At 40.3% G+C, this 25,814-nt stretch overlaps 1 protein-coding gene across 11 annotated transcripts in view; it reads left to right on the top strand.

Annotated features, from left to right (window-relative positions):
• The window catches only part of LOC145996137 (uncharacterized), a 187,200-nt gene that overhangs the window by 99,306 nt on the left and 62,080 nt on the right, over nucleotides 1-25,814 (top strand). For all 11 annotated transcript variants that reach the window (XM_083132462.1, XM_083132458.1, XM_083132459.1 and 8 more), the window contains exon 2: nucleotides 23,760-23,961. In XM_083132462.1, coding sequence (XP_082988588.1) covers nucleotides 23,818-23,961 — 144 coding nt within the window. In that variant the 5' untranslated portion in view covers nucleotides 23,760-23,817. The remainder of the gene's footprint in view (nucleotides 1-23,759; nucleotides 23,962-25,814) is intronic.

The raw sequence follows: 25,814 nt of genomic DNA, 5'->3' as shown, positions 1-25,814 counted from the left end.
TTCACTATTCTTAACTGCTCTGCTTTCTTGCTGTGTTACTAACACGTCAATAACTTTCTTTAATTTCTTTTCTAAGGGTTCCAAAATATTGTTTCTGCAGTTCATTACTGGTCTTAACTTTATCTCTTCTTTGTGTATCTTTGGAAAGCCTTTCAAACTTGGTAGTCTTCCTGTCTCCTTTATGCATTTCTTGAATCCTCTCCTCCTACAATCTTTTATGATTCTTTCTTTTATAGTTTGTTCTTCACCTGTTCCACAAATCCCCTCATATCCATTTTCTTTTAGGTCTTCAAACTTCCTCTCGTACCATTCTCTTTCCATCACCACAATTGCTCCTCCTTTATCTGCCTGCTCTATCACCACATCATTTCTTGTCTTTATTTTCTTCATCCCTTCCCTTTCTTTTTGACTCAAATTATCTACTTTTCCTTGTTTTCCCATTTCTTTCTTCAGTATGGCTGCTGTTCTTCTTCTAATCTTGTCTCTTTCTGGTTCTTCTTTTATATGGAGCACTGCTTCTTCAATGTCATATATAACTTCCTCATAATCTACATTTCTTTCCTTAACTTTGAAACCTCTACCTAGTTTTAAAAAAGCTTCCTCTTCTTTTGTTAGGTCTACATTCCCTATTACCACAACTCTTCTTCTGGTATCCTCTTCTTCTTCCTCTTCTCCTCTTTCTTCTTTCCATCCTAGTCCCTCTCCTTTCTTCTTCAATTTTATTTTCATTTTCTCTCTAAATTGCTCCTGCCAGATTTTCATTTCATGAAATGTATATTCTCTCGTAAAAATGGTGAGACCATCTTCAATAGCTTTTTCAATTCTTGTCAGGTTCTCCTTTATTATCTTTAACTCCTTTCTTCTTGCCCTTATTTCATTCCATATCAGTTCTTTTTCCATTTTCTGAACCAATATCCTCCATCTCTTGGTGTTGCAAACCACTCCCTTCTTACTTATTTTTAATCCTTTAGGCGCTGTGCCTCTCTCCAAACATTTTCTCAGAAACTTCTCTTGTTCGTCTTTGTGTATTTCTTTCCTCTTCAAGTCCTTCCAGTTGTTAATTTTCCTCATCAGCCTTGGAAAATGTCCAATTATAACACCATTAAGCCTTGTTTCCATGATTATGAAAAACTAAAATATGCTGACCAAGGCAGTAATTTATTTTATAAAAAAACATAAACTAACGTAACGTTTCAACCTTCTAGCAAGGTCTTCTTCAGACTCTGTATCAAGTACAAAAGTAACCAGATACCACAAAAGACCATTATATATACACAAACATTACTCCCTCCAGACTATTTAGAAAGTTGTTTGGAACTTTCTAGCAGATGACTTTCACTTTGCCAACTTCACTTTCACCTAAAAGGCTAAACACAATTACTTCCATATAGAATGTGGTTGGGCTTTTAATCTCACACTCTTTTCCCTTCATTTTTCTTCCTTCTCCTTTCCTCTTTCTCTCTTGTCCTTTCCACTCTTTCCAACATCTTCTTCCATTCTTTGATGTAAGTGAGGTGACAAAAAGAAATTTTATAAAGAATATGGAGGACAGAATCAAGAAAATATGCATGAAAGAATGTGAAAAAGAAGGCAAAATAAATAGCCTATGGAAACAGCTGGAAAAGAATGGCTATGAGAAGCAGGACAGATTGGACATAAACAGAAGAAGTAAGAAAACGGGCAGGGGAGAATTGGAAGAGAAAGAAAAAGAGGAGAAAAGGTTTGGAATAAGGAGTATGGGGAAGACCACAGAAAAGATATGCAAAGTGCTTAGGAAAGCGGGAGTTAAAACATACAGGAAGGGAGGGAGAAGCATCTTAGGAATTGCGAGGAATGCTAACAAGAAAAAAGAAAACAGAGAAGAGGAAGAGGAAGGGATTATCTACGAAGTGAAATGTAAAGAATGTCAGAGTGTGTACATAGGAGAAACGAAAAACAGGCTGAAAGACAGGTTGAAACAACATAGGGATGATGTACGACTTAAGAGAGAGAGAAATGCAATATTTAAACACACGAGAGAAACAGGACATGACATAGAGTGGGATGAGGCTAAGCAGATAGGAAGGGAGAAGAGAATGCTAGTGAGAAAATGGAAGGAAGCCAAGGAAATAGAGAAGAAAGGTGAAGAAGACACAATGAACTGGAATGGGGGACTGAAGTTAAACAAAGAATGGAAGAAGATGTTGGAAAGAGTGGAAAGGACAAGAGAGAAAGAGGAAAGGAGAAGGAAGAAAAATGAAGGGAAAAGAGTGTGAGATTAAAAGCCCAACCACATTCTATATGGAAGTAATTGTGTTTAGCCTTTTAGGTGAAAGTGAAGTTGGCAAAGTGAAAGTCATCTGCTAGAAAGTTCCAAACAACTTTCTAAATAGTCTGGAGGGAGTAATGTTTGTGTATATATAATGGTCTTTTGTGGTATCTGGTTACTTTTGTACTTGATACAGAGTCTGAAGAAGACCTTGCTAGAAGGTTGAAACGTTACGTTAGTTTATGTTTTTTTATAAAATAAATTACTGCCTTGGTCAGCATATTTTAGTTTTTCATAAATTAGATGTAGTAGCTGTCCAGGAAGTTAGGTGGCCAGGAGAAGGGAATTGTAAAACTAAAAATTATACTTTTTTCTATGGTGGTACTGAAAATCATAATTTTGGAACAGGCTTTTTCATAAATAATAGAATTATCTCGGCTCTTAAAACAATAGAATTTATTAATGATAGGATATCATATGCAGTTTTACAGGGTAGGTGGTGTAAAATTATTTTAATAAACATACATGCACCAACGGAAGATAAAGATGATAATACTAAAGATGATTTTTATGCCGAGTTAGAACAGGTCTTTGATAAATTTTCTCAGTATGATATGAAAATTCTGTTAGGTGACTGTAATGCACAGATTGGCAAAGAAGAGACATTTAAACCCACGATTGGTAAAGAAAGTCTTCATGAATTAAGTAATGATAATGGTATAAGATTGATTACTTTTGCAACCTCAAAGAATTTAATTGTGAAAAGTACCACTTTTAAACATAAAGATATCCATAAATATACCTGGTCTTCTCCAGATGGTAAAACTCATAATCAGATAGACCATATTCTCATTGATAAGAGAAGGCATACTAGTATAATTGACGTTCGTACACATAGAGGTGCTGACTGTGCCAGTGACCATTATTTAGTAATTGCTAAATTAAGAGAAAGACTCTCAGTGATAAATCATAAGCAACAAAATCTAAAAGTTATAAAATTTGATACAGGAAAGTTTGCTGATGAAAGAATTAAGAAAGATTACCAAATTAAACTGTCAAATAGATTTGAGGTTTTGCAGGATTTAAATGATGATGAAAATATAAATGAAACAGACGTAAATAAGAATTGGGAGCACATACGTAATGCAATAGAATCAGCAGCTAAAGAAACTATAGGATACCATAAACCAAGAAAAAGTAAGCCATGGTTTGATAATGAATGTCATAATCTAATAGAAATAAGAAATCAGGCTAGACTTAGGTGGTTAAATAACTCGGATGATACAAATCTAAGCAATTATAATACAATAAAGCGAGAAGTTAACCGCACGTTTAGAAGTAAAAAAAGAGATTACTTGAAAAGCAAAATTAACGAAATTGAAACAAACAGCAAAAATAAAAATATCAGAGATTTATATAAAGGTGTAAATGAATTTAGAAAGGGGTGGCAACCTAAAGTAAACTTGATAAAAGATAAAGACGGTGATTTTCTAGCTGACCCAAGCGATATTCTAAATAGATGGAAGAACTACTTTAATGACCTTTTAAATGTCCATGTAGGACATAAATCAGAAGTAAATGAAGTCCACACAGCAGAACCTTTAGTTCCAGAACCTAACTTGACTGAAGTTAAAGATGCTATTAAAAGGCTTAAGAATAACAAAGCACCTGGCATTGATTTAATACCAGCTGAGTTAATTAAATATGGTGGAAATTCATTAATATGTCAAATTCATAAATTAATTTGTTTAATATGGAATAAAGAAGAAATCCCTCAACAGTGGAAAGAATCCATAATTGTTCCTGTGTTTAAAAAAGGTGATAAAATGAACTGCAATAATTACCGTGGAATTTCTCTACTCTCAACAACATACAAAATATTGTCTAACATTCTTTTAACAAGACTAACCCCATATGCTAATGAAATTATAGGTGATTATCAATGTGGATTTAAACGTAACAGATCAACTACAGATCAAATTTTTCACATCAGACAGACACTTGAAAAAAAGTGGGAATATAATCAAAATGTCCATCAGCTATTCATTGATTTCAAAAAAGCATATGATTCGGTCAAAAGAGATAAATTATATAATATATTAGTAGAGTTTGGAATACCTAAGAAGCTTGTTAGTATGATAAAAATATGCACCAGTGAAACAGAAAGTAAAATTCGTGTGGGTAATAATATGTCTGACAAATTTATAATTCATGATGGGTTAAAACAAGGAGATGCATTATCTCCATTGCTCTTTAATTTTGCCTTAGAATATGCTGTAAGGAAGGTAAAAGAAACTAAAGAAGGACTAAAATTAAATGGTGTGACTCAGTTGTTAGCATATGCAGATGATGTAGACTTACTGGGGGATGATATAAATACGATTAAGAATAATGCTAAAATATTTTTCAAAACTGCTAAAGAGATAGGTTTGGAAGTTAACAAAGAGAAAACTAAATATATGCTTACAGGCCGAAACCAAGTGTTAGGTAATAATCAAAATCTAATTATTGATAACAACTCGTTTGAACCAGTTTCCAAATTCAAATACTTAGGAGTAATATTAACAAATGAAAATTATATTAAAGAGGAAATAAAAAGTAGGCTTAATTCAGGAAATGCATGTTACTTCTCTCTTCATAAACTTTTGTCTTCTCGTTTAATATCTAAGAAACTAAAAGTTAAAATATACAAAACAGTAATTTTGCCTGTAGTATTATACGGGTGTGAAACTTGGTCCCTTACATTAAAAGAGGAACATAAATTGAGAGTATTTGAAAATAAGATTCTTAGGAAAATATTTGGACCTAAAAGGGATGAGGAGACAGGTGAGTGGAGAAGGTTACATAATTTAGAACTACATAATTTGTATTCATGTCCAGATATTATTAGAATAATTAAATCAAGAAGACTTAGGTGGGCAGGCCATGTGGCACGAATGGGAGAGGAAAGAGGAGTTTACAGGATTCTTGTTGGGAAACCAGATGGTAAGAGACCTGTAGGAAGGCCAAGACGAAGATGGAGGGACAACGTTGAGATGGACCTAAAGGAAATCGGTAGGGATGGAAAAGAGTATATAGATCTTGCTCAAGATAGGGACAGATGGAAGGCCTGTGTTGCTGCAGCCATGAACCTTCGGGTTTAAGAAGGCTAGAGAGTTAGTTAGTAGTTAGTTTGCGGATCAATTTGAACCTAGGAGTGACTCGAGATTGTGGATCTTGCACCAAGGTCTGTGCAGAATTTTTGCGATGATCTTCTTTAAGGAATGATATAAACAGTGACGGGCAGAAGGTTTTCGAAAGGGGGTTGGGGGTTCGTATACTATTTTTTTAGTACTCTTGTCCTCATTTATGCAATCTTTTCCTGCCTTCGGTGATTTTTTTTTTGCAGGGCCCCACCAACCCCTCTTGGGCACGCCACTGGCTATGAAGTTGAAAAGATTCGAGTTTTAGTACCTGGAAAACCACCCCCGGGGGTGCTGTGTTACAACGAATTTTTAGTCACCGTCCCTTCTCTTTAGGACAGGCCCGTAGCCAGAATTTTATATCGGGGGGGGGGGGGCATCCGTCATCTAAAGGCGATAAAGAAGATGGGATTAGAAGCCATAAAATGAATTTCTCAGTATATTACAAGTTATTTTACAAGATGTTTAATCCTGCTAAATTAATTATTACTATACACTATTTGTATTAGATATTTACAGGATTTCGGGTTGCCTTCAGTCCCCCGAGCCCTCCCACTGGTTACGTGGCTGCTTCAGGACGAGAATCTAATTTACACTAGAAATATATCTTACGTAAAAGTACGTGCATGGTTATGTACTCGCTTGGATGGAACTACTAATGAGGATTGTCCGGACCATACAAGAAGCAGCGTACGTGGCATGAGGTTGGAGGACTCTGGATATTGCCCCCCTCCACTCTTTCCCCCTTGTGAAATGAAGGTAGGGATAACTGAGTGACGTAAATGTGGGCGGGCTTCGTCTCTCCCTGAGAGAACAGGAGGGGAAGGGGGAGCGTGGAGTTTGCGCAGAGAGTGGAATATTACATGAAGTTTTAGGAGGGACAAAGCTCCATGTATTCGGGCCAACCAAGCTTGGAGAGGTGTTCGGCGAAGAGCATTTTGCCTCGAGGCTGCGTCGTCCCCTTTTGCGGCGTACGTGGTCTTGAGATGAAATGGCTTTCGGGGGAGGGGGAGGGGAGCGACAAGGGGAATATACGATTGCGTTTTTCATGTTTCTCATTGCTGCTGGCAATCCTGTCTCGGGGATTATTTTTTCGCCCACTGGCAACCCTGTCTGGAATGGATAGAAGTATTGAGCGCATGCGAGCCCAGTTTTCAGGCTTTTTTTTTAATTACACTTGTCGATACAGCGTTCTCGAAGTACAAACTAGTATCTGTCCAATAAGAGGAGTTGAATGGGTGACGTAGCGGCAAGGTTTACAATTTTAATTAAGAATCTGCTAGCTCATTCCACCACGTAACTGCAAACCGGGAACGTAAAGGTTTTTTTAGGGTAAGAGAGAGAGAAGGGCGAATCACGTGCAAGGAAGAGGAGAAATAGTGTTGCCAGTGGTTTTTTTTGTTTTGTTTTTTTCAAGGCATAAGACTCCCACGAAATATTATAAAACCCCACAAAATATATTTTGTTGTCTCTAGTCGTGGGCTGGAGGCTGGTGCAGGCAAAAGATAAAGCCTTCCCCGAAATGATGATGTAAATACGCCACTGCTTACTTATACAGGGTGGTTCAAAAAGGACTTTACAACTTTGTAAGTGTTAAATCGGAAAGGTTACAGAACTGGTTGTGGTGTCATTTTGTAAGGAAATACATCAAGTTTGACTAGCGTTGTGGAATAGCACCGAATTCCGCCACCGCAGCGGAATGCAAAATGGCTGCTTTCACAGGTCAAGAGCGAGCTCGTCGCTGTGAGGTTTCGGCCGCATCCACTTCCAACAAGATGGCGCCTTCACCTCACTACCTCACCGAAGTCCGGAATATCCTCAACAATATCCAGGTCGATGGATAGGTAGGCTAAATTGTTCATCTGATCCGACACCCATCGATTTTAACTTTGGGAGTTTCATTCATCGAATGAAGGATGAAGTGATATGATGAAATTGATGAAGGGACACTTACAAAGAACACCCATGTCCAGGGTGGGGTTCGAACCCGGAACCCAGCAGCATGTCAGTTTTGAACTTCTGGAAAACGCGAAAAAGGGCACTTACCAACACTGACTCAGTTACCAAACTGGCAGATTCTCAATCCACTGCCTACATAGCTCATAGCAGGAGTGTGTCCAGGGGCGGTAAGTACCAGGGTTGTTGAAGGTCCAGGAATTTTAAATAAATTCAATTCCGGTCCAGGAGAGAAAATCAGCAAGCGTAAATGGGTGTTGGACCGTAAAGAACCTTTTTATCTGTAAAGTGTTTCAATTCGGTCCAGGAACATTTTTTCCCCGATCAATTTAAATACGGTCCAGGAACCTTATTTTCCGGATGAATTTAAATTCGGTCCAGGAACCTTTTTTCAATGTAACAATACGCAACTTGGACCGAATTTAAATTGTGCGAGGAAAAAGGTTCCGGTCCTGGACCTTTAACAACCGTGGTGAGTACCCTTCCGTTTTTTTCACTTTAGGCTAATCGTGGCGATGAGGATGAGTGATGATATGAAATTCATGAAGGAAGACTCCCAACGGGAGTAGAGAAAATATAGGGCTAACAACAATTGGAAAACGTTTCTGCACGCCAATGGACATAACTCCACGAAATCCATACTCCCAGAGAAATTTCTTACAAACTCTTCTCGACCGAACAGACTGCCAACCCTGTCCAATACCTCCAACCGGCGGATGCAGGGTTGCCATCACTTGAAATTTACATGACCCAATTACTAAATTCTTCTACTGTACACATGAGCTATGCAGGAAGAGCATTTCGCTCGTGCACCAAATAGTTCGCACGGACGACGCTAGATTGCGTACGGAATTGAATAACGCTCGAAAAGACCAGTAGCACACGTATAACCGTAATTTATCTGTGGCAGTGGGGCCTGAAATATGGATCGTGAGGTGAAAGACTCAGTGAAATTGAAACTTAAGTGAACATAGTCATTATCTCCATGTTAAAATGTAGTTTAGTCTAGTTTACCAACACAGTGATATATGAAAATCAGTAGCGTATATTCCAAGCTATCTGCGAAGCCTAGAGAGTAAAGTATTGAAGAAAAATCGATTAGAAACTATGAATAAATTTACTCATTTCATTAAGAAAATATTGACAACTCTGAAGTTGGCAACCTGTCTACCGTTGGGATGGCAACATGGCTTCCTTGAAAACGCCAAGAATGAGGCTAGTCCACTCACTCCCTTCCTCAATAGCATATATTCCTTTTCCGGAATGTCTGGAGTAAGAGAACGCGAACTCGTCCTGGGCGCACGTTACGGGTGTGTGCATCGTCCAAAGAACGCGCGGAGGGGAGGGGTCGCGCGGGAGGGGGCGACTCGACTATCCAATCTCACCCTTCTCCACCTAGTCTGGCCTCGTCCACAAGCTTTCGCCTCTGCGCGTCGCTACTCCAGACATTCCGGAAAAGTTGTATAGGAGCAGATGTCACAGTGAGCTAGTCCAGCTCGTGGACTCAGAATACGCCACTGATGAAAATGAAACTTGATTGTGGGCTGAAACTGCCAGGACGTGTATTTTACAATGATGTATGTGCCTACGATTATTGTCACATTAAAATGGCGACAGCCCGAGCGAGCGAAAGTGGTCCCATCCAGTACTCTACAAGCTATACAGTGTTTGCAGGGGCCAAGTGAATAAGTAGGGAGCGGAAGTTGATGAAATGTCATCTTTTTTCTGACATCTCGGACACGATGCCCATTAAATATACACAATATTACACTTTGTCTAGAACCCAAAAAAGGTCATTTTAAAGTGCATTATTTTGCAGGATTTAGGTAATTTTCCCCGATTTTCGGCATTTTCCGTCTTTTTTCGCAATATTCTGTGTATTGTTTCGTCACTTCCTTCATTTTGGTAATATTCTTGAGTCTTTTCACCAAGGTGAACATAGTTTATATATCTCGCAGGATTGCAATTTACGAGCAAAAGAAATGCGGAACTGGTTACAGTCTTTGTTGTGTCGGGGGAAAGTACTAGATGCCCGTCTGGGGCAAACTCAGATTTAAGATCAGATAAGAAGAGGCTGGAAATACCCTGTCCAGATTGGCATGATTTTGGTTTCCCTATTTGTTAAATTTCTAAACAAAAATTGTCTTACGTGGATCGTGATAATTTATGTTTCTTTACAATGCCACAGACACACACCACACTACATCACCAGGCAAAGATGCGGGAAATTAATGCATTTTACAGCAATTCATTCAGCGTGTACGACTTTTTCATTAAATTGTTTTAAAATTATTCGGTTGTTTCCATTGGAAATCATCATTGCATATTTTAATTGAATGTGCATGTGGAATCATTTGGTGCCTTTTTTAAAAGCAAGATTGCATTTTGTTTAATTTCCTTTGTGATTTCAATTTTTAACCTGAAACTAACAAATTTAATGGTCATTTTTCCCCCATTTTTTAGGATATTCTATAGGTCATATAGAGGGAGATTATTTCCGTAACATCTTTGGCAGTTATGCATTTGAAGCTTCGGAACGAGTCACAACTCTCGAAGCAGCCAATTAACCAAGCGAGCCGCTGACGTCATCTCCACCCAGAACCTATCGCTAAGCCCCTTACTCAGGTTCTGCACGCCCACTAGGCTCGCTAGACAGACTCGCGCAGTCCGCTGGAGATATTCCGAAACTATTTCGACTCAACCTATATTTTTTAGGTCATCAACTTCCGCTCCCTACTGATAAGTAATGATATGATTAAATTGATGAAGGGACACTTACGAAAACCGCCCATGCCGGGATTCGAACCCGGGCAAAGAAACAGTGCATGATCCAGTGTTCGCCCACTTCAGAACGAGTGGTAAATCTTGATGTGGTAGCTTCGCTGTGCTGCCTCCCCCGCCATTCTACCAGACCCCTTATTCCAGCTCTGGAAGCTACTCACAGGGGGGAGAGATAAGTATGATTCATCATGAGTATTCGAAGGGAGGGAGAGAGAGGGGATGGCTATCGACCAATGAGGGTGAGTGAAGTTGGATCAAGGAGGAGGGGTTCTTTCCGAGACGAAAAGAGGGGTTCGAGGGTGATTGATTGCATACCCGCGGAGAATTCTGGGATTCCGTTCACCGCATTTTTATCACGGTTGCGCCATGGAGGAAAAAAATGGAGGAACTTTGAGAGCCAGACAAAGCAGAAAGTTCTGCTCCCTGGTCGTTTTGTTCTGATAACGAAGAGGGAAGAGAAAATAGAGGATAAAAGAACGAAAAGAGAGTGAAAAAGAGAGTTGGAGGGGGCGGGGGACATATGGTCGTTCGATTGTGTGGCACGATATTCATCCCATGGAGTTGCAGTGTCATGGAAAAAACGCATCTCTGTGTGGACCCAGTGTTGCCACATCGTAACGGCACAAATCCTCTAAAACAACCAGTGTTGCCACATCGTAACGGCACAAATCCTCTAAAAAGGCCAGTGTTGCCACATGATAACGGCACAAATCCTCTAAAACGGCCTGTGTTGCCACATCGCAACAGCATAAATCCTCTAAAACGACCAGTGTTGCCACATAGTAAAGGCACAAATCCTCCGAAACTTGCTTCCCCCAGTACTTCACAGGTAATTCTCTTCAGAATTCAAGAGTTCTTCCCAGCCTCACAATAAAACGAAGCACACACTCAGCAAAATTGGTAATACTTGAAATAGGAAAAATAAGTGGAGGGAAGAAACAATGTTTTGTCAAATTCGGAATTGTTTCTTCTGCAGTGGGTTAATTTTTATTACCAACGCGGGAAGATGGAACAAAATTTGGACAAGAACAGTGTTGCCTTTGTATTATTTTCTACCAGCTGTCTGGTAGAAATTGGTAATTTCGTTGAAAGAAAGATTTTTAAGGAAAGGAAAAAAAGAGAGGGAGACAGATAGAGAGAGACATGCGTAAACGACAGGCAGAATACAGTCAGGGAATCTAGTGAGAATCATTACTGTGGTACTGGCAACGCTGTAGCCACGCCAGTAATTTGAGAGAAGAGGTAGAGAGAACTTTAACATTGGTCCGGAGAGAGTGGAGGGGGGTAGAAGCTTGGGTTTGAGCCTCATTTACTTTCATAACACGGTAGTGTGGCATTTGAAAAATTTCCAGGGCAGGTTAACGCATATGTGTATGAAATAAATTGTAGATAATTTCCCTGCGGGTGCTAGAAATAGTAACCAGATGCAGAAGTTAAGGGGGGAGTTTCCCTCGTCCCCCTCAAACACCACCCTGTAATTACGGTACATTAAAGAAAGAAGTAATCCTCACTCACCCCTTAAGAAATCTTTGCACGCGCCATTAACAACACTAATTTCGTGATGTGCTTCATTTTTAAAATTTCGGATTGGTATTACCACTTCGGCTTCCCCTTGTAATTGAGGGTCCCGGGTTCGATACCAGGTGGAGACACATTACACAGTGGTTCGGACCTCACTTTAAACTGTAGGTCCAGTCCCGATTAGCCTATTTGTGCACAAAGTGGATTTGCCGTAGCTACCATTTTCTCCTGAAAGAACCGTACCATGAACCGATCTTTTTCGAACGGTTCCTGCACATGAACCGCCCCATGGCAAGCGTGCGTTCGTAATTCCACTGCAAACCATGGAGCACACATGACGTCATTCTGCTGTTTCTTTTTAAGAGCTTTATCAGCATGTTTCACGATCCGTACGAGCGATGAGAGGGGGGAAGGGGGTCGCTAGCAGCGTGGCACGTGGGGCAAGTTAACGCATGCGCAGTTGGTTTATTGCGCATGGAGCGTGAAATTTTTGTTCTCGTACGAACCTATCTTTTACCCGGAGTCTGGCCCGAAGGTTTTGTGACCTCGAGCCATGCACATGCGAATGTTCACTTTAAACAAAGCGTGTTTGCATATTTTAGCACTTACAATACTTTGATATTGGACCTACGTTTTCTGTAGCCTCTGAAACGAGTATATGAAGGACACACAATGGGATTGGAGCAGGTGTACTCCATATATTCGCCGGAATTCTACCCCAGGCTGGTTACAAGCAAACGAAAACTTATGCATCACCTAATTCCACATGTTACGTGGCATCAATCAGCAAATTGACCATGACGGGGAAAATATATACGAGGCATGTTCGGAAAGTAAGTTTGAATGTTTTCGCTGCAAAGCCACGGCTGCGATTTCGCGCATGCCCGCTAACTCTGATTATAGTCAGTGAAACAAATGTACAGCTTTCTCCCCGCTTCATTGTTATCACCCCCTTGCACATCCATTTTGCAAAATAAAGGTTGAAGTGTCGAAGCATTTTAATCAAATTATAGTTAAAAGCTTTGGAGTAGAGTAGACAGACACAACCATGCATTTTGACAGAGGAATAACATTATGCATGAGGGTGATCGATTAAAAATGAACTTTTGCAAACTTTGAAAGCAAAGCACATTTTTATCAAGAAATGACTAATGAGTTTGCAAAGGCAGAGAAAGACTACCTCGTACCTTCCAGTAGACCTTAATTAGATTTTGTTTTGAAGGAAGATAGACGTTGATTTTTGACTGTTCATATTTATGGGGCTGCTGCCCCAACGATAAAAAGTCACAGCACGCCACTGGTTGAACTGTACTATGGGTAATTTGCCGATCAATACTTATGCATCCCACTGTACAATGCAATGAGGTATCTCGTAAAAACAAATATTGGAAAGAGAGAAAGAGGAATAGTAAATATAACGCATTCAGTACATCAAGAAAATGATGTTATTTACCCCAGAAGACGTTGCACAGTTTCCCTATTCCCCACCCACTCATGGTTACGTGACAGGTTTTTCTATGCCTCACGTGCGGCACGTACACATTCAGCTGATCGCTTGCTTTTTCCTTATTCCCTTTTTTTCGTACTATAACTTCCCTTTTTCTTACACCGAATATTACGGTCTGTTCCGCGTCTCGAGTCTTGTTAAATACCTCAGCTCAAGGTCACTCTTTCTCCCCAGAACCCCCCCCCCCACTTTTTTCTCTCAGCTCCTCCCGCCACCTCTCATTTATTCTCCCTCTTCCTCTTTTTTCTTCTCCCAAACCGGTTTTCTGCATTGGATAGAAGAAGGGAAGGGCGATCCCACAGATTGAGCCAGTGGGAATTGGATGTCGAGGGAGTAGTGCTTGCGTATCCCGCAAGATGGCATCATTGTACTTGTAGGTAACTGGAAATACACAAATGTTGCCTGCATAACTTCTGGCGGTGTCCGAAAAGTGCAAGACCGTACTTCAACCGATTTGATAGTATTTTCAATTTCTCTGCAGCGCCAAATACGATTAGTAGATAAAACTATGAACACACTAATTTCCCAGCGTTATAAACACTTGTTTTTCACCATATAAATCCCATAGCATTTTTTCAGCTTACATTCCCACACTACAATATCGTCAACCAACATCTAGCTGAATTTCAACTTTCGATATTTCAAACAAATGAACAACGAGTGCACGAGTCAAGTATTAAAGCCTGGAAAGATGCGTGCTCCGTGCTATAATCTCGATTGCTCTTTTAATTAGCGCTTTCGTACTGCACTAGGTTACGTCGCTTCCGACAAGACCGTACCTCAAGGCATCTTTCGGACAGAGCCTGACACTTGCTTCGCCTAACAGTATAACAGGGTGTCTACCAAAATAACAAATCCAAATTTTTAAACCTTTTCATGACTTTTTCTTGATCTTTCTTAATCTTCTCCCCCTTTTTCTTAAGATTTATTTAATCAGCCCCTACTTAGGTATAGTTGGAAATGAGGAAAATATATTTTTTATTCAATGGACTTACTTTAATTAGTAATGCATGTAAAAATTGATGCTTCAGACTTTATCCTGGATGGAGAACGGCCACATCACTTTATCTAATAATTTTACAAAACTTCACACATACAAGAACGTAATTCTTCAGAAACAAAATGAACAAATCTTAACCACAACTCAATACAATTTTAGATTTCCAAACATTCAATTTTATCAAATCCCAGTACAGGTACATTAAATATATTGTAAAAAAAAAAAAAATCTTCTGGTAGACACCCTGTATAAACAATGAAAAATAAACGAACTGTGTTTTTTTATATAAAATTTAAAAGGAAATAAAAATATATATGTATTTGCTAATGAATAGATCGAGTTTTAAAGAATTGCCATGTTTGGTTTTACACTGTCTGGGAAACTTTTCTTGTTAGCCCAATTGCTAGTTGGAGTTCATCTCCAACTAGCACCGGGTTTTTCAGTGTGAAAGTAAGTGGTTATTTTACTGTCATAGAATAATCGTGAGTTGGCAATATTGGGGTGCATTGCTCCCACCCCCTGGGAAATGAATGTAGAGATTTCACACATATAATTTAATTTGTCACAGCAGTATACGTTAATTATTATAAAAGACTGATATAATTACTTTTAAGTCGTTGCAGGAAACTGAAGCAGCGTTTTTTGGGGATGCATTGCTGCTGCCCCCCCCCCCCCCCACGCCCGCCTGGAAAATCACCCAGGCGCCTCTATCATAGAAAATGTATTTTGTGGCACACTGAGTGTTTCATAAAATGCTTCCTTATTGTTCCCATCCACCCCGTTGACAGAATTCCTGTTTGTATAACGTCATATAGACACGTGACGCTGTTGTTCCTTATCGTTCCTGTCAGCGGTGTCGAGCGACAAGAATGTTGCATTCCACCAGGTGACGTCACGCCCTGACAAACACAGTCCCGATCGAACCAGTAAAAATGCATCACCATGTCTATACCGCCTTTGTTACAACCGGTTCCCGCGCTAGCTGATCGCTGGCTTTTCTCCGTGCTGGGGAAAGTCAAAGCCAGGCAGCCAATAAAAATAAGCAACGTCGCAACAGCGTCTACGTAAGCGCCTCTCTTCTGGCTTCCATTCGCTCCTCGATGTCCAGCAGACGATTTTTTCCTCGTTTCTCATTGGCACCGAAACTGACGAGCGATCGCTAGCGCGGGAAACGGGACAGGTTCTAACAAACGCGGTATAAACAGAACAGCTCTATTTCTCTGCAAATGAAATAAGGGAATAGGGCGGAATCATATGATTTGTAAACTTTGTCAAGACACGGTTCCCCTCTTCCCTCGTCTTATCGCATTGACAGGGTGTAAACTGTTTTACATACATTTTAGAGAGATATATATAAATGGTAAATTTTATCCTACTTTAAGGACCCCACACCAAAAATTTGATGGCGTGGTTTGCACCATTATCTCCCCTGTGGGCACCTCTACATGTTTCTCTTATCCGTTCCAACTCTATTTTGCCAGGGATATAAGTGTTGCCACAATCTGAGGGCACAAGTTCTCTTTTTGGACTAATTTTTCCCTTCGCGTAAACAAATAATGTTGTTTCCTTTGGTCCATGTTCATATGAATAAAAAAATGTTTCACATTTTTTCACATACATGTCAGCTTCTTCGCTTCCTGGCGAGATATCCCAGTCAGAAATCCATTAAATCGTTAATCCTCGTCGTTACTATTATCCAAAGATACAGAAAAGCGGCGTACAATAAACATACCAGAAATATAAATATAGATATACGATCAGAAATAAGGAACAGGAAATAAATTTTAAAAATGGTGGATATGAAACTGATACTTAACATATACTGTAATAATGTCTTAAAATTTCCCTTAAATTGTGTTATTTCTCATAGAATATCCCTTTTCGATTAAAATTCGGTATGAATTTCCCTGCAAAAGGGATATTTCCCTTCATGTGACAACACTGCAATAGATTCGTCCAGCCAGCGCACGTGCACTAAGGAGACATGCAAACTACATCATTCTAGCAGTGGGAATTATAACAAAATAAATGTTCTGCATAGTTGCAAGAAGTAAACTGTAAAGAAAGATGAGCTTGACAGTGATTTTATATTCACAATACGCGTGAGAATACTCGTTACACTTTGTATTGATTTATAAATACGTGTCGAAGAGTATGTTCATGTATAAAACAATAAAATAAGATCAAATAAGATGTGCAAACATACATACGCCATCTATCAACAAGCTGTGCAAAGATTCCCTTTATTGATTCTCGCAGGGTTTCAGTTCACGTTGAAATAGCATTCTCAACGTGAATACTGAAAAAAATATATGTGATTGTAAAGCTATATCTCGGACAACAACGCACCGGATGTGTTTCTCTCATGCATTAGTAAGCCTGTTCCGGGGGACGCGCAGTTGTGTGTGTGTCTCCATCTCCAGAGAGACACAGGCAACTCATGAATGATTCCCGCGACAGGGGCGTGCGGCGGAAGGGGAAAGGGGAGGGAGGATAGATCAATATGTAGGCTCTCGTCGTACGTGGTAGTGCGTTCTGCGTGCTTTGGGGACTTTTTTCGTGTAGGGATGAAGTTAATGCGTGCACGAGTGCGTTTTGTTGAGTTTTTGTGCCGAACACCGACGTGTATGTGGATGAGTTACCGACTAGGTATAATGTGATTGGCTATCATACGCGCACGTCATTGAAAGCCAATTCCTACACTCTGATATCCGCTGCAGACATTTTTCACTTATACAAATACACTTCCATTTCTTCCTTCATGCGCTAACGAGAGAGTTGCGTCAGGAACCACACCCAGATCATCCTGCGTTTTCACGTTATTTTCTACAGCCATTTCGAACATCTGTATGCAGTCATACAGTCATAATTTGTCATCAAGCTGAAGCAGCCGCGTTGCCAAAAGGGGGGGCAGAAGGGACCATGGCCAAACAAAAAATCAGGCTGGTCCAATGACAAAAAATGAAAGTACCTAGGCATATAGACGAAACCGTAGAAAATTCGAACCCAAGACCTTTGGTTTCGGAGCGCACTCAGATAACGAGTGGACCATGCAAGTCTATAGAATTATAGTGTTTTTTCACGTTTCTCATTAGTTTAATTTTTAATTGTAACTATATCGTATGTAATCCAACCTAAAATTTGGCACATTTTGAATGCAATAATTGAACTTTAGTTACTTTCACATCAATGGCGGCGATTAGGTTCCAAAAGTAGGGGGCAAGAACAGTATACTCTCCCTTGCTAAATAAGGTTTTGCATAGTGCGGTTGCAAAAGTGGCAAAAAGTGGGGGCAACTGTCCCCTAATCTCCGCCACTGCTTTTACTCCAAATGGCATTTCCAGAATATTTTGTAGAAAGGGATAGGGCAATGACATAGCTTGATGTCAGAAGTAATAATAATAATATTATTAATAATGATTTCGATTGTTATTATACAATAATAACTTACAAACCACTAAAAAAACTAATATTCCAAATTATTATTATTTATATTCTTGGTAAGGCTCTCCAACAGGTGAGTGATACCTATCACAACAGTTTTTCCATTGTTATTATTATTTTACATTGTATACAGTTAGTGTACTGGCATAATTTCACACACCTTGCTCAAGAGAAACCTACCAAAGTTAGGGAAAATTTTAATCAAAGTTCCTGTTGTTTGGCCTCTCAGATGACAGTCATTTTTGCAAATTTTGGAAAGTGTGGAACAATTTATTCTTTGGATTAATTGGTAGAAAATGAAAATACAACCTGTTTTTGTATGTTACACTCAATGTTGTCGATCTAATGCAGTTTTTACTTTGCTTATTGTGTGAAAGTAAAAGTAGGTTCTTTATATCTTGCTCTGTCGTTTGTCAGTTTTTCGAAACTTCGTCCATAAGGTCAGAAGTCCAGTTATGAGCGTTGACTCTCCATAATTGAGAGGCACGTTTTCTTCTATGCTTCCTACTGTGCCTTTGCCATGTTATTGTGTTTTTACAGTAGTTCCTGCATAGTATTTCCTCCCCTTCCCCGTAAGATCTGTGTGGCCATGCTCACAGTCCAAAAATGATTAGGCCAACATGTCTTTTGGATTATCCTTGAGGATGAAGTGAGGATGTGAGGATGTTAACTTATAGAGGCGAATTCAGACTTGCAGTTTTTACATCCAACACACAGTGGTACTTGATTATAAAAAGCGTACATGGTATTTTTTCTGAGCGACACAATTAATGATTTACGTCGGCTGTATATAGACCTCACTTCAGTGGCGTCTCGTGGCCTCAAATTTGGCCGGGGCTTATTTTATAAAGAATTTAAAATATAATGACAATTCACATGAATTACGAAAAATAGGTATTTTTTTCTTCAAGACTACAAAACTGGACTTACTTTTTTTAAAGAATTTAAAATATAGTGACAATTCACATGATTACAAAAGCTTCTGCTCAGCAAATTTTGTTATTACTTTTTCGTTGAAGCCCTCTGTGTTTGAAATGTATTCTTTCTCTATTGTAAGCAAGTGCCAAGGCATTTGGTCTGTCTTGTCCCATTGCATTTCTTAAGCAGGTTTTAATATGCTTCAATGTGCTGAAACATCATTCAGATTCAGCTGTTGCCACTGGAGTTATTAAAACTATGTTTGTAATTTGTATTGTTTCTGAAAAGGTACCCTCTAAATAATTTTAAATAAAAAATGAATGCAATCTACTGATAGAGTTTATGTTTTTCAACTCTTCACTACAATAAAGAACACGAAGTTCCCTCTTTAGTTTTCCCTCTTCTATGAAGGGATAATAAATCTGGGAAGATGCCTCTGTTTAAAGATTGTTCTCTTTCATTATGTCCTCGTAGAGCAAGTTCATGTCGACCACAGAATTTTAAGCAATCGATAATTCTATTTAATATATGCCTATTTTTCCGGACAAATTCATTGTGTCTTGTAATTGACAGCCTATGTCCTTCATCAATTTGTGTTCGAACATCAACCCTGCCAAACTCACTCAAACATAGCGAATGAAAGCCACCAAAACACTACAGAACAACACGCGAGATCGAACGCGACGCAACGGAACTAGCCCCGAATCAGCACTCAAATCCATTGCACTCTCCCCTTCTCTCTCTGCTAGCATGGGACCTTCACTGTAGCGTGGGTGGGTGTAGGCCACGCCTTCCTTTGCGACGTGCCCCGGAAAACGATAATTGACATCAATGCCGCTAGGAGCGCTGTCGTATCCATTGCAACAAACGATAAAAGCGTTATGGTGATTGATAATTAAATCAATACGTCCGTTTTTCTTTAGGGGCTAAGCCCCGGAAGCCCCAAGGGACGAGACGCCACTGCCTCACTTAGTAATGCAGTAGTCACTATCTTTACACAACATATTTTCGAAGGAAGAATTCAACTCGTGCAGCTTACCTTGCTGTTTGACCTCTGTATCTGGAATCGCCCGAAAAAACCTGCCCTCTGCTACCCTCTATTGGCAAAAACACAAACTGTTGGGCACAAGCCCTGTATTTTAGTGCCATCTGCAAGGACACAGTAAAACTACTTGCTCAGTTATGATGAATAATCCTGGTCCTCGGGAATAGCAAGTGTACGTTGTGAATATGTTAAGGCGAGGAGGGACAATTTCCCCTAGGTCTTTCTCGCTGGGGCAGCTGCTGATCACTCTTGCCAACTTCGCTCTTTTGGAGCCAGATCTGGTTCTTTCGTGCACTCGTTTGACTGTGAACTGTGGCACCCGCCCTCTGCCCCACTATGATGCCACCACTGGCTCCGGCCCATAAATACCAACTTTTGCCATGAGTGTACATTTTGCACGTGACGTGATATTCGTATAGCTATAGGCTGCGTCACCCACCTCTTCTTTCCTCCCCATGTATTTTTATATATAGCGCTGTGGCTAAGATGAAGATGACAATTTTGTTATCCGGGAACCCTTTATTTTCGATTTTATATTAACATCATTGGATTATTGAGATGGGTGATGCCGCCAAATCTAGGCGGTGAAAACTAAGAATAAATTGCCATCACTTTAAAGCTAACTGTAATAGCAGCACCCCCACCCCTTTGACAACTAAAATTACCCTAGTAGGCACTTTATGCAGCCTTCGTTAATCTAGCTCCTTGAAAGTCCTCTTTAGCTATATTAATGGTGAAATTTAGCTCTATTATGCACATCAGGTTTGGCAACACTGCCAGGATGGCCGTAGGAGGCAAGGAGAAATGCACTAGGCTTATGGGACCGTTATTTTATTCGTTCTCTCGGGAATATCAAACATCCGATGACGTAGAAAAGTACGTGGACGGAAAAAGGACACGTTGAACTGTGTCATAGTAGTAGGAAAAGTCGAAACTCCCATTTGATGAGCCGTAACTTGAACTTGAAGTTGAAGTTGATGTCCCATAAGGAATACATGGGATTCGGTAAATACTAATTCATCATATTTTTCAAAAATCGTGGCCTCCCCGATGGCGCAGTGGTAGCGTCCTCGCCTTGTAATCAAGGGGTCCCGGGTTCGATACCCGGTGGAGGCACATAGTGGTTCGGATCCCACTTTAAACTGTAGGTCCAGTCCCAATTAGCCTTACTGTGCATAAAGTGGACTTGAAACACCATATCAATTTTCAAAAATCGTATAAGGCTTAATAATCAACTTAGGAAACCGCTTCCACTTGCCACATGGGGAGAAATTCATACTCTTCATTTCTGGCGAAGATCTTTTTAGTAGCGTTGCTCATTCCGACGATATTGGAATAAATGCATCCCTGGTGCGTAATTGTCCCTCTTCGCCTTAAGGAAGCTTTCAGACGCAAGCGAAATGTGCCACTTGATAACGAACCTTCAGAAGTCAATGCAACGTTTCGCACCAGAATGACACGGCAAAATTACATTTTTCGACTCGGAATTGTTGATCATGCATGCATGGTGAATGCTATATTGTAGACAGACTGAAGGGGCCTGTTTCGCTTGTCACTCCGGTCTGAAAGCTTCCATAATGCACCATAATGTAAAAAAATATTTACGAAAGCCTGGAAAAGCGAAGGAATTTTGAATAAGAACCCTGAAATTGCCGCTGCATGGGAGGTCCCTGGACTAAGGACAGGGTGTACAGGAGGAATAAGGAAGGATATGTGCCGGCCAGGTCTCACAAGTGGGAGAGGAAAGGAGAGTTTACAGGATTCTTGTTGGGAAACCTGATGGTAGAGACCTGTAAGAAGGCCAAGACAAAAATGGAGGGATAACGCTGAGATGGCGTGTGTTACTGCTGCCATACACCTTCGGGTTTAAGAATGCTAGATAGTGAGTTGCTTCATTACAACTCAAAATATCAGTGGCGTGCCCAGGACTTTCGAAAGGGGTTACGTATATATTTTTAGTAGCCAGTCCTCATTTTGCTATATTTTTCTGTCTGGACATTCTTTCTTTAAGGGATATCGGGGCCAAAGGGGAGGGGGTTATGACTCCCACTAACCCCGCTTGGACACGTCGCTTATCAGAAGCAATACATGATGGAAGATACATTCTGCCGACAAGTAAGCGAAGACAAGGTCCCGTCATGTATGCAGACCATTTTATCAAATGCTCTACTCTTGCAGAAGAGATAACAGGTTTATGAAGGGGAGGAGGGAAGTGGGGGTACAGGGATCAGTCTCCCCCGCCAGCTCATTAGCCTCGCCAATGAAAATTCCGTGTGCCAGTCCTAATAACCAGTGAAAGGCTATATCCAGATGAGATTTCTCCCGTGCAGAAGGGGGTCAATTAAAGTCCCCCCTCCCAGCTCTTCTTTCCCAGCAGCGCGTGAGTCAGAAGGGAGAGACAGCCTACTCCGAGATCGATAGTTCACGCTCCAATCAGCAACCGAGCCGAGAGGCTAGCACGCAAGAGTGCGCTGGTGTAGCTCTTGGGAAAGCCTCGACGGAGACGGGACGGAACGAACACGAAAGTCATGCGTGTTTCTCCGCTCAAGCTCCCCCCCCCCTTCTCCCCCTCTTCAGCTTCTTTGTCCTCAGATAGCTGATGCAACCCCCCGAAGACGAAGAGGGAGTGGGGAATCTTGAAAATAAAGACATACCACCCTGTCTCGTAGATAAAAGAGCGTCTTCAGCCAGAACGAGGAGACATCTGGTGGGAAAGTTCTAAACTATGATCACTCTTATTCGTTTGCTGCAACGCTGAACAAGATCATACAGGCCTAGCCAGTAGGGATCCATCTCTATGTCGACGGACAATCATCAATATATACGAGCCAACTTAAGTAATGGTATGGATATGTACTACTATTTTGTAATAACAAGCAGTGCCGTAGGGAACGAAAAATACGTAATGCGTTACTATTTCGTTGGCAGCGAAACAGTGCTAATACAGGTGGATAATAATCGATAGGATGAAACAATACGACCACCTCAAGGCGATAATGACAATAAGAGACAGGTGAGCGAGATTTGCACAATAAAGCCAAATCATCAAATTTCTTCTAAGATTACTCGGGAATACTTTATGTAAAGTAAATAATAAACAGATTACACTATGCTAATGATTCGCGTACGAAAATAGTTTGGAAATTTTGAGTGAAAGAATGATTTAACACTTATGTGCCATCTAGTAAGCATTTTGTAAAGTTTGATGACAACGTGGCAGCATAAATTTCTCGTTTTTTCATTAAAATGCAGTTTTCACACACAAAAAAAGAATGCTCTCCTTTATCTTCAACATATCAATGTTTTACATGCAACAGCGTGTAATATAAAGTGTGATATTATATCATACTCGCCCACATGCGTCTGATGGGACCTATGAAGGGTAAAATCTGATTTATAAGATCTTGTCTAGCACCACTGTTGCCAGTTCCTAAAACATCAGCACACTACGGTTTTTCCAATGTACTGTAGTGTATATCCCTAATAATGTAGCGCCAAGATATGTGACACCGGAAAGTATTCGTACTACAAGATTCACACATTTGACGTTAGACCCTTTACAGGCCAAAACTTTAAATGTAGCGGTGGGCCAGTACATATTGAATCACGTAAACGTTTCACCAGTCCTTTACCACTGTTACCACTTGTATCATTATGGATGGGGATGCAACACTGGCTACCGAGTTCAAACTGTTATATACAGTGAGATGCACAAGTATTGATCGGCAAACTGTTCACTACTATTTTCATCCTACGTGTTTTTAAGAAGTGAATTTTTACTTTTTGAAGCTCTCATTGTATAACACGAGAGAATAAAAACTGCGTTGGACAATTTTCCTGTTAATTCTTATGCATCCCACTGTACTCTGTAATTTTCAGCTACAATTTCTACCTTACCAGCTATCGAACGTTGCCTTTACTTTGCTTGTAAATGCGGGGGGGGGGGGGGGTTGAATTTCAAGTTCCACAAACATCAAGCTGGTTTGTGATAGACAATAAAGAGGATCGCAGTGTATCCATCTCTGACGTCAGGGTATCCAACTCATTAATAACAGAAACAAGTATGAAACTGTGCCAAAAAAAGAGCATGTTGACAATCACAAACTGTAACTATATGTGAATTTGCATTGAAAATTGTGCACTTTCTCTTTTTTCAGGCATATTTAACGTCGAGTTGCCACGCAGCCCATTGGGTCTTGGACGTTGGCGCCAGATATGAGCGAGGCTGCAAAGCCTGGCGAATCCCCTACCGCTATGGCACATGAAGCAGGCGGGCCGAATGCAATCGCTGTTTCATCCGTCTCCGGCTCACCCTGCGTAGTGACGTCATCCATGGCTCCGCCCCCTGCTTCGCTTCAGGTGAGTTGAAACACGCCCACCGCAATCCCTCCCTCCCAGCCCTCCTTCCTGGAATGCGAACCTTCTGGAGGGAGGGCTTGCAGGGGGAGGGTCGGGTTTTGTGCATGCAGTCATTTGAATAATCTCATGGCCATGTTTGCGCGAACGAAGGCGTCCCTGGCCCACCATTAGTCATTGTTGCGAAGGGCGTTCACTAGATGACACTAGCGTCAAATAATTTACAACGTGTTGAGTGAAACATTTCAATGTGGCTACATTTTTACGTACTTTTTTAAAACTCGAAATATGCATTGAATACATACGTACCGAGTATTAATTACGTTGATGCTTCCAGGGATCAATATAGTATCACTATACAGAGTGATTCAAAAGTTCCCGAACTCTGATTTCAATTTTTTTTCCCATGAAAATAGAGGTCAATCGAATTTAAATGCTTTTATAGTGTGACCCATAGCTTTATTGAAATTCGTGCTTACATATAACCAGATAATATTTGCATAAGATGCTGAAAATGTTCATTTTCTCGAATACACAAATTCACGCGACGACACCGCAAGTTTTTTCAATGTGTTGCTTGGGATGTGCTTCAGGGCTCTGATTATGTTCTCGTTCGAAGTGTGGGTCTTGTTGGAACCAACAATAACGTTCCTCTTCGAATGCTTCTGTACGAAATCCCGATATCGCTTGTCGCTTCAGTCTGAAAACTCCCTTGTTGTTTGAAGTAAATTCGTGCAAGGCCAGTCCCCGTTGTTGACAGTGCAGATTCACCGGCATAAGAAGTAAGAAATGGGCGCTTGTTTTCATAAGTTGTGCGACGATAGTCAAGAAACGTATTTGTTAAAGTTCTACTATGAAGGAGTGGACGTCTAGAATCCGTCGGATAATCAAGTGCAGAGCAGATTATTAAAATAAGACGTGTCTTTGTGGCCGCCAGTTGTATAGCATACTACATAGTATCTCATGTACACGCACGCGAACTGAAAACGTACGAAAGTTTAGATACCTATATTCAACTATTTTGTAAATGGAATAGTGAGGGAAAGATAATTCTATAAAACTAGTGATATTATTATATTATAAAGTATGCTTAAGTGAATCTTTGCCAACAAATCTGCAGAAGTAATGAAATGACACATAACAAATGCTAGTAAATATATATGCTTTCAACGTCGCCTTTCCGCCTGAGGGAATAAGGGAAAATCTATATGGAATGCCACTTTCACTTGCACGAATTTATTTCAAACAACAAGGGAGTTCTCAGACTGAAGCGACAAGCGATATCGGGATTTCGTACAGAAGCATTCTATCTAAAGCAAACCATTCACCAGTCACGCTTGCGCAAATAACAGGCCGGGGCAACACAATGCGCGGTATTGATAAAACGGCCCAGTCGAAGCGACACCTGCAATTTGTCGTGACTCTTTAATTCGGAAGATGTTGTTTATTTTTTAATGTTGGCTTCCAAGAGACACGTATCGCTGCAGTCTGAAAGCTTCCTTTCCAACAAATTCACTACGAGAAAATGCACGTGTCGCTTGGACTGGACTGTTGTTTTCTCAGTACCAGGCATCGTGTCGCCTCGGTCTGTTGTACTCGTATGCAAGGTGAATTGTTTCCTTTAGAGTGAAGGGGCTGTTGCTTGTCGCTTGACACGTTATTTAGTCAAAATAACATGATTTAACTAAAAGAGCAAATAATAAGTTCACATGAAAGACTCAAAGCATTCACGTGATGCCTCTCAGAGTATGGGGTAATATCTCTCTTCGTTGTTCAAACCAAATAAAAATCAAAGTTAAGTTTGCACTAAGAAATAGAAAGTCAATTTTACTCCTTTGCAAACTAAATACTTATAT

Source organism: Lepisma saccharinum, chromosome 12, assembly GCF_977018435.1.
Source record: "Lepisma saccharinum chromosome 12, izLepSacc3.1, whole genome shotgun sequence".
Taxonomy (NCBI): domain Eukaryota; kingdom Metazoa; phylum Arthropoda; class Insecta; order Zygentoma; family Lepismatidae; genus Lepisma; species Lepisma saccharinum.
This window is presented reverse-complemented; position numbering and strand designations above follow the sequence as displayed.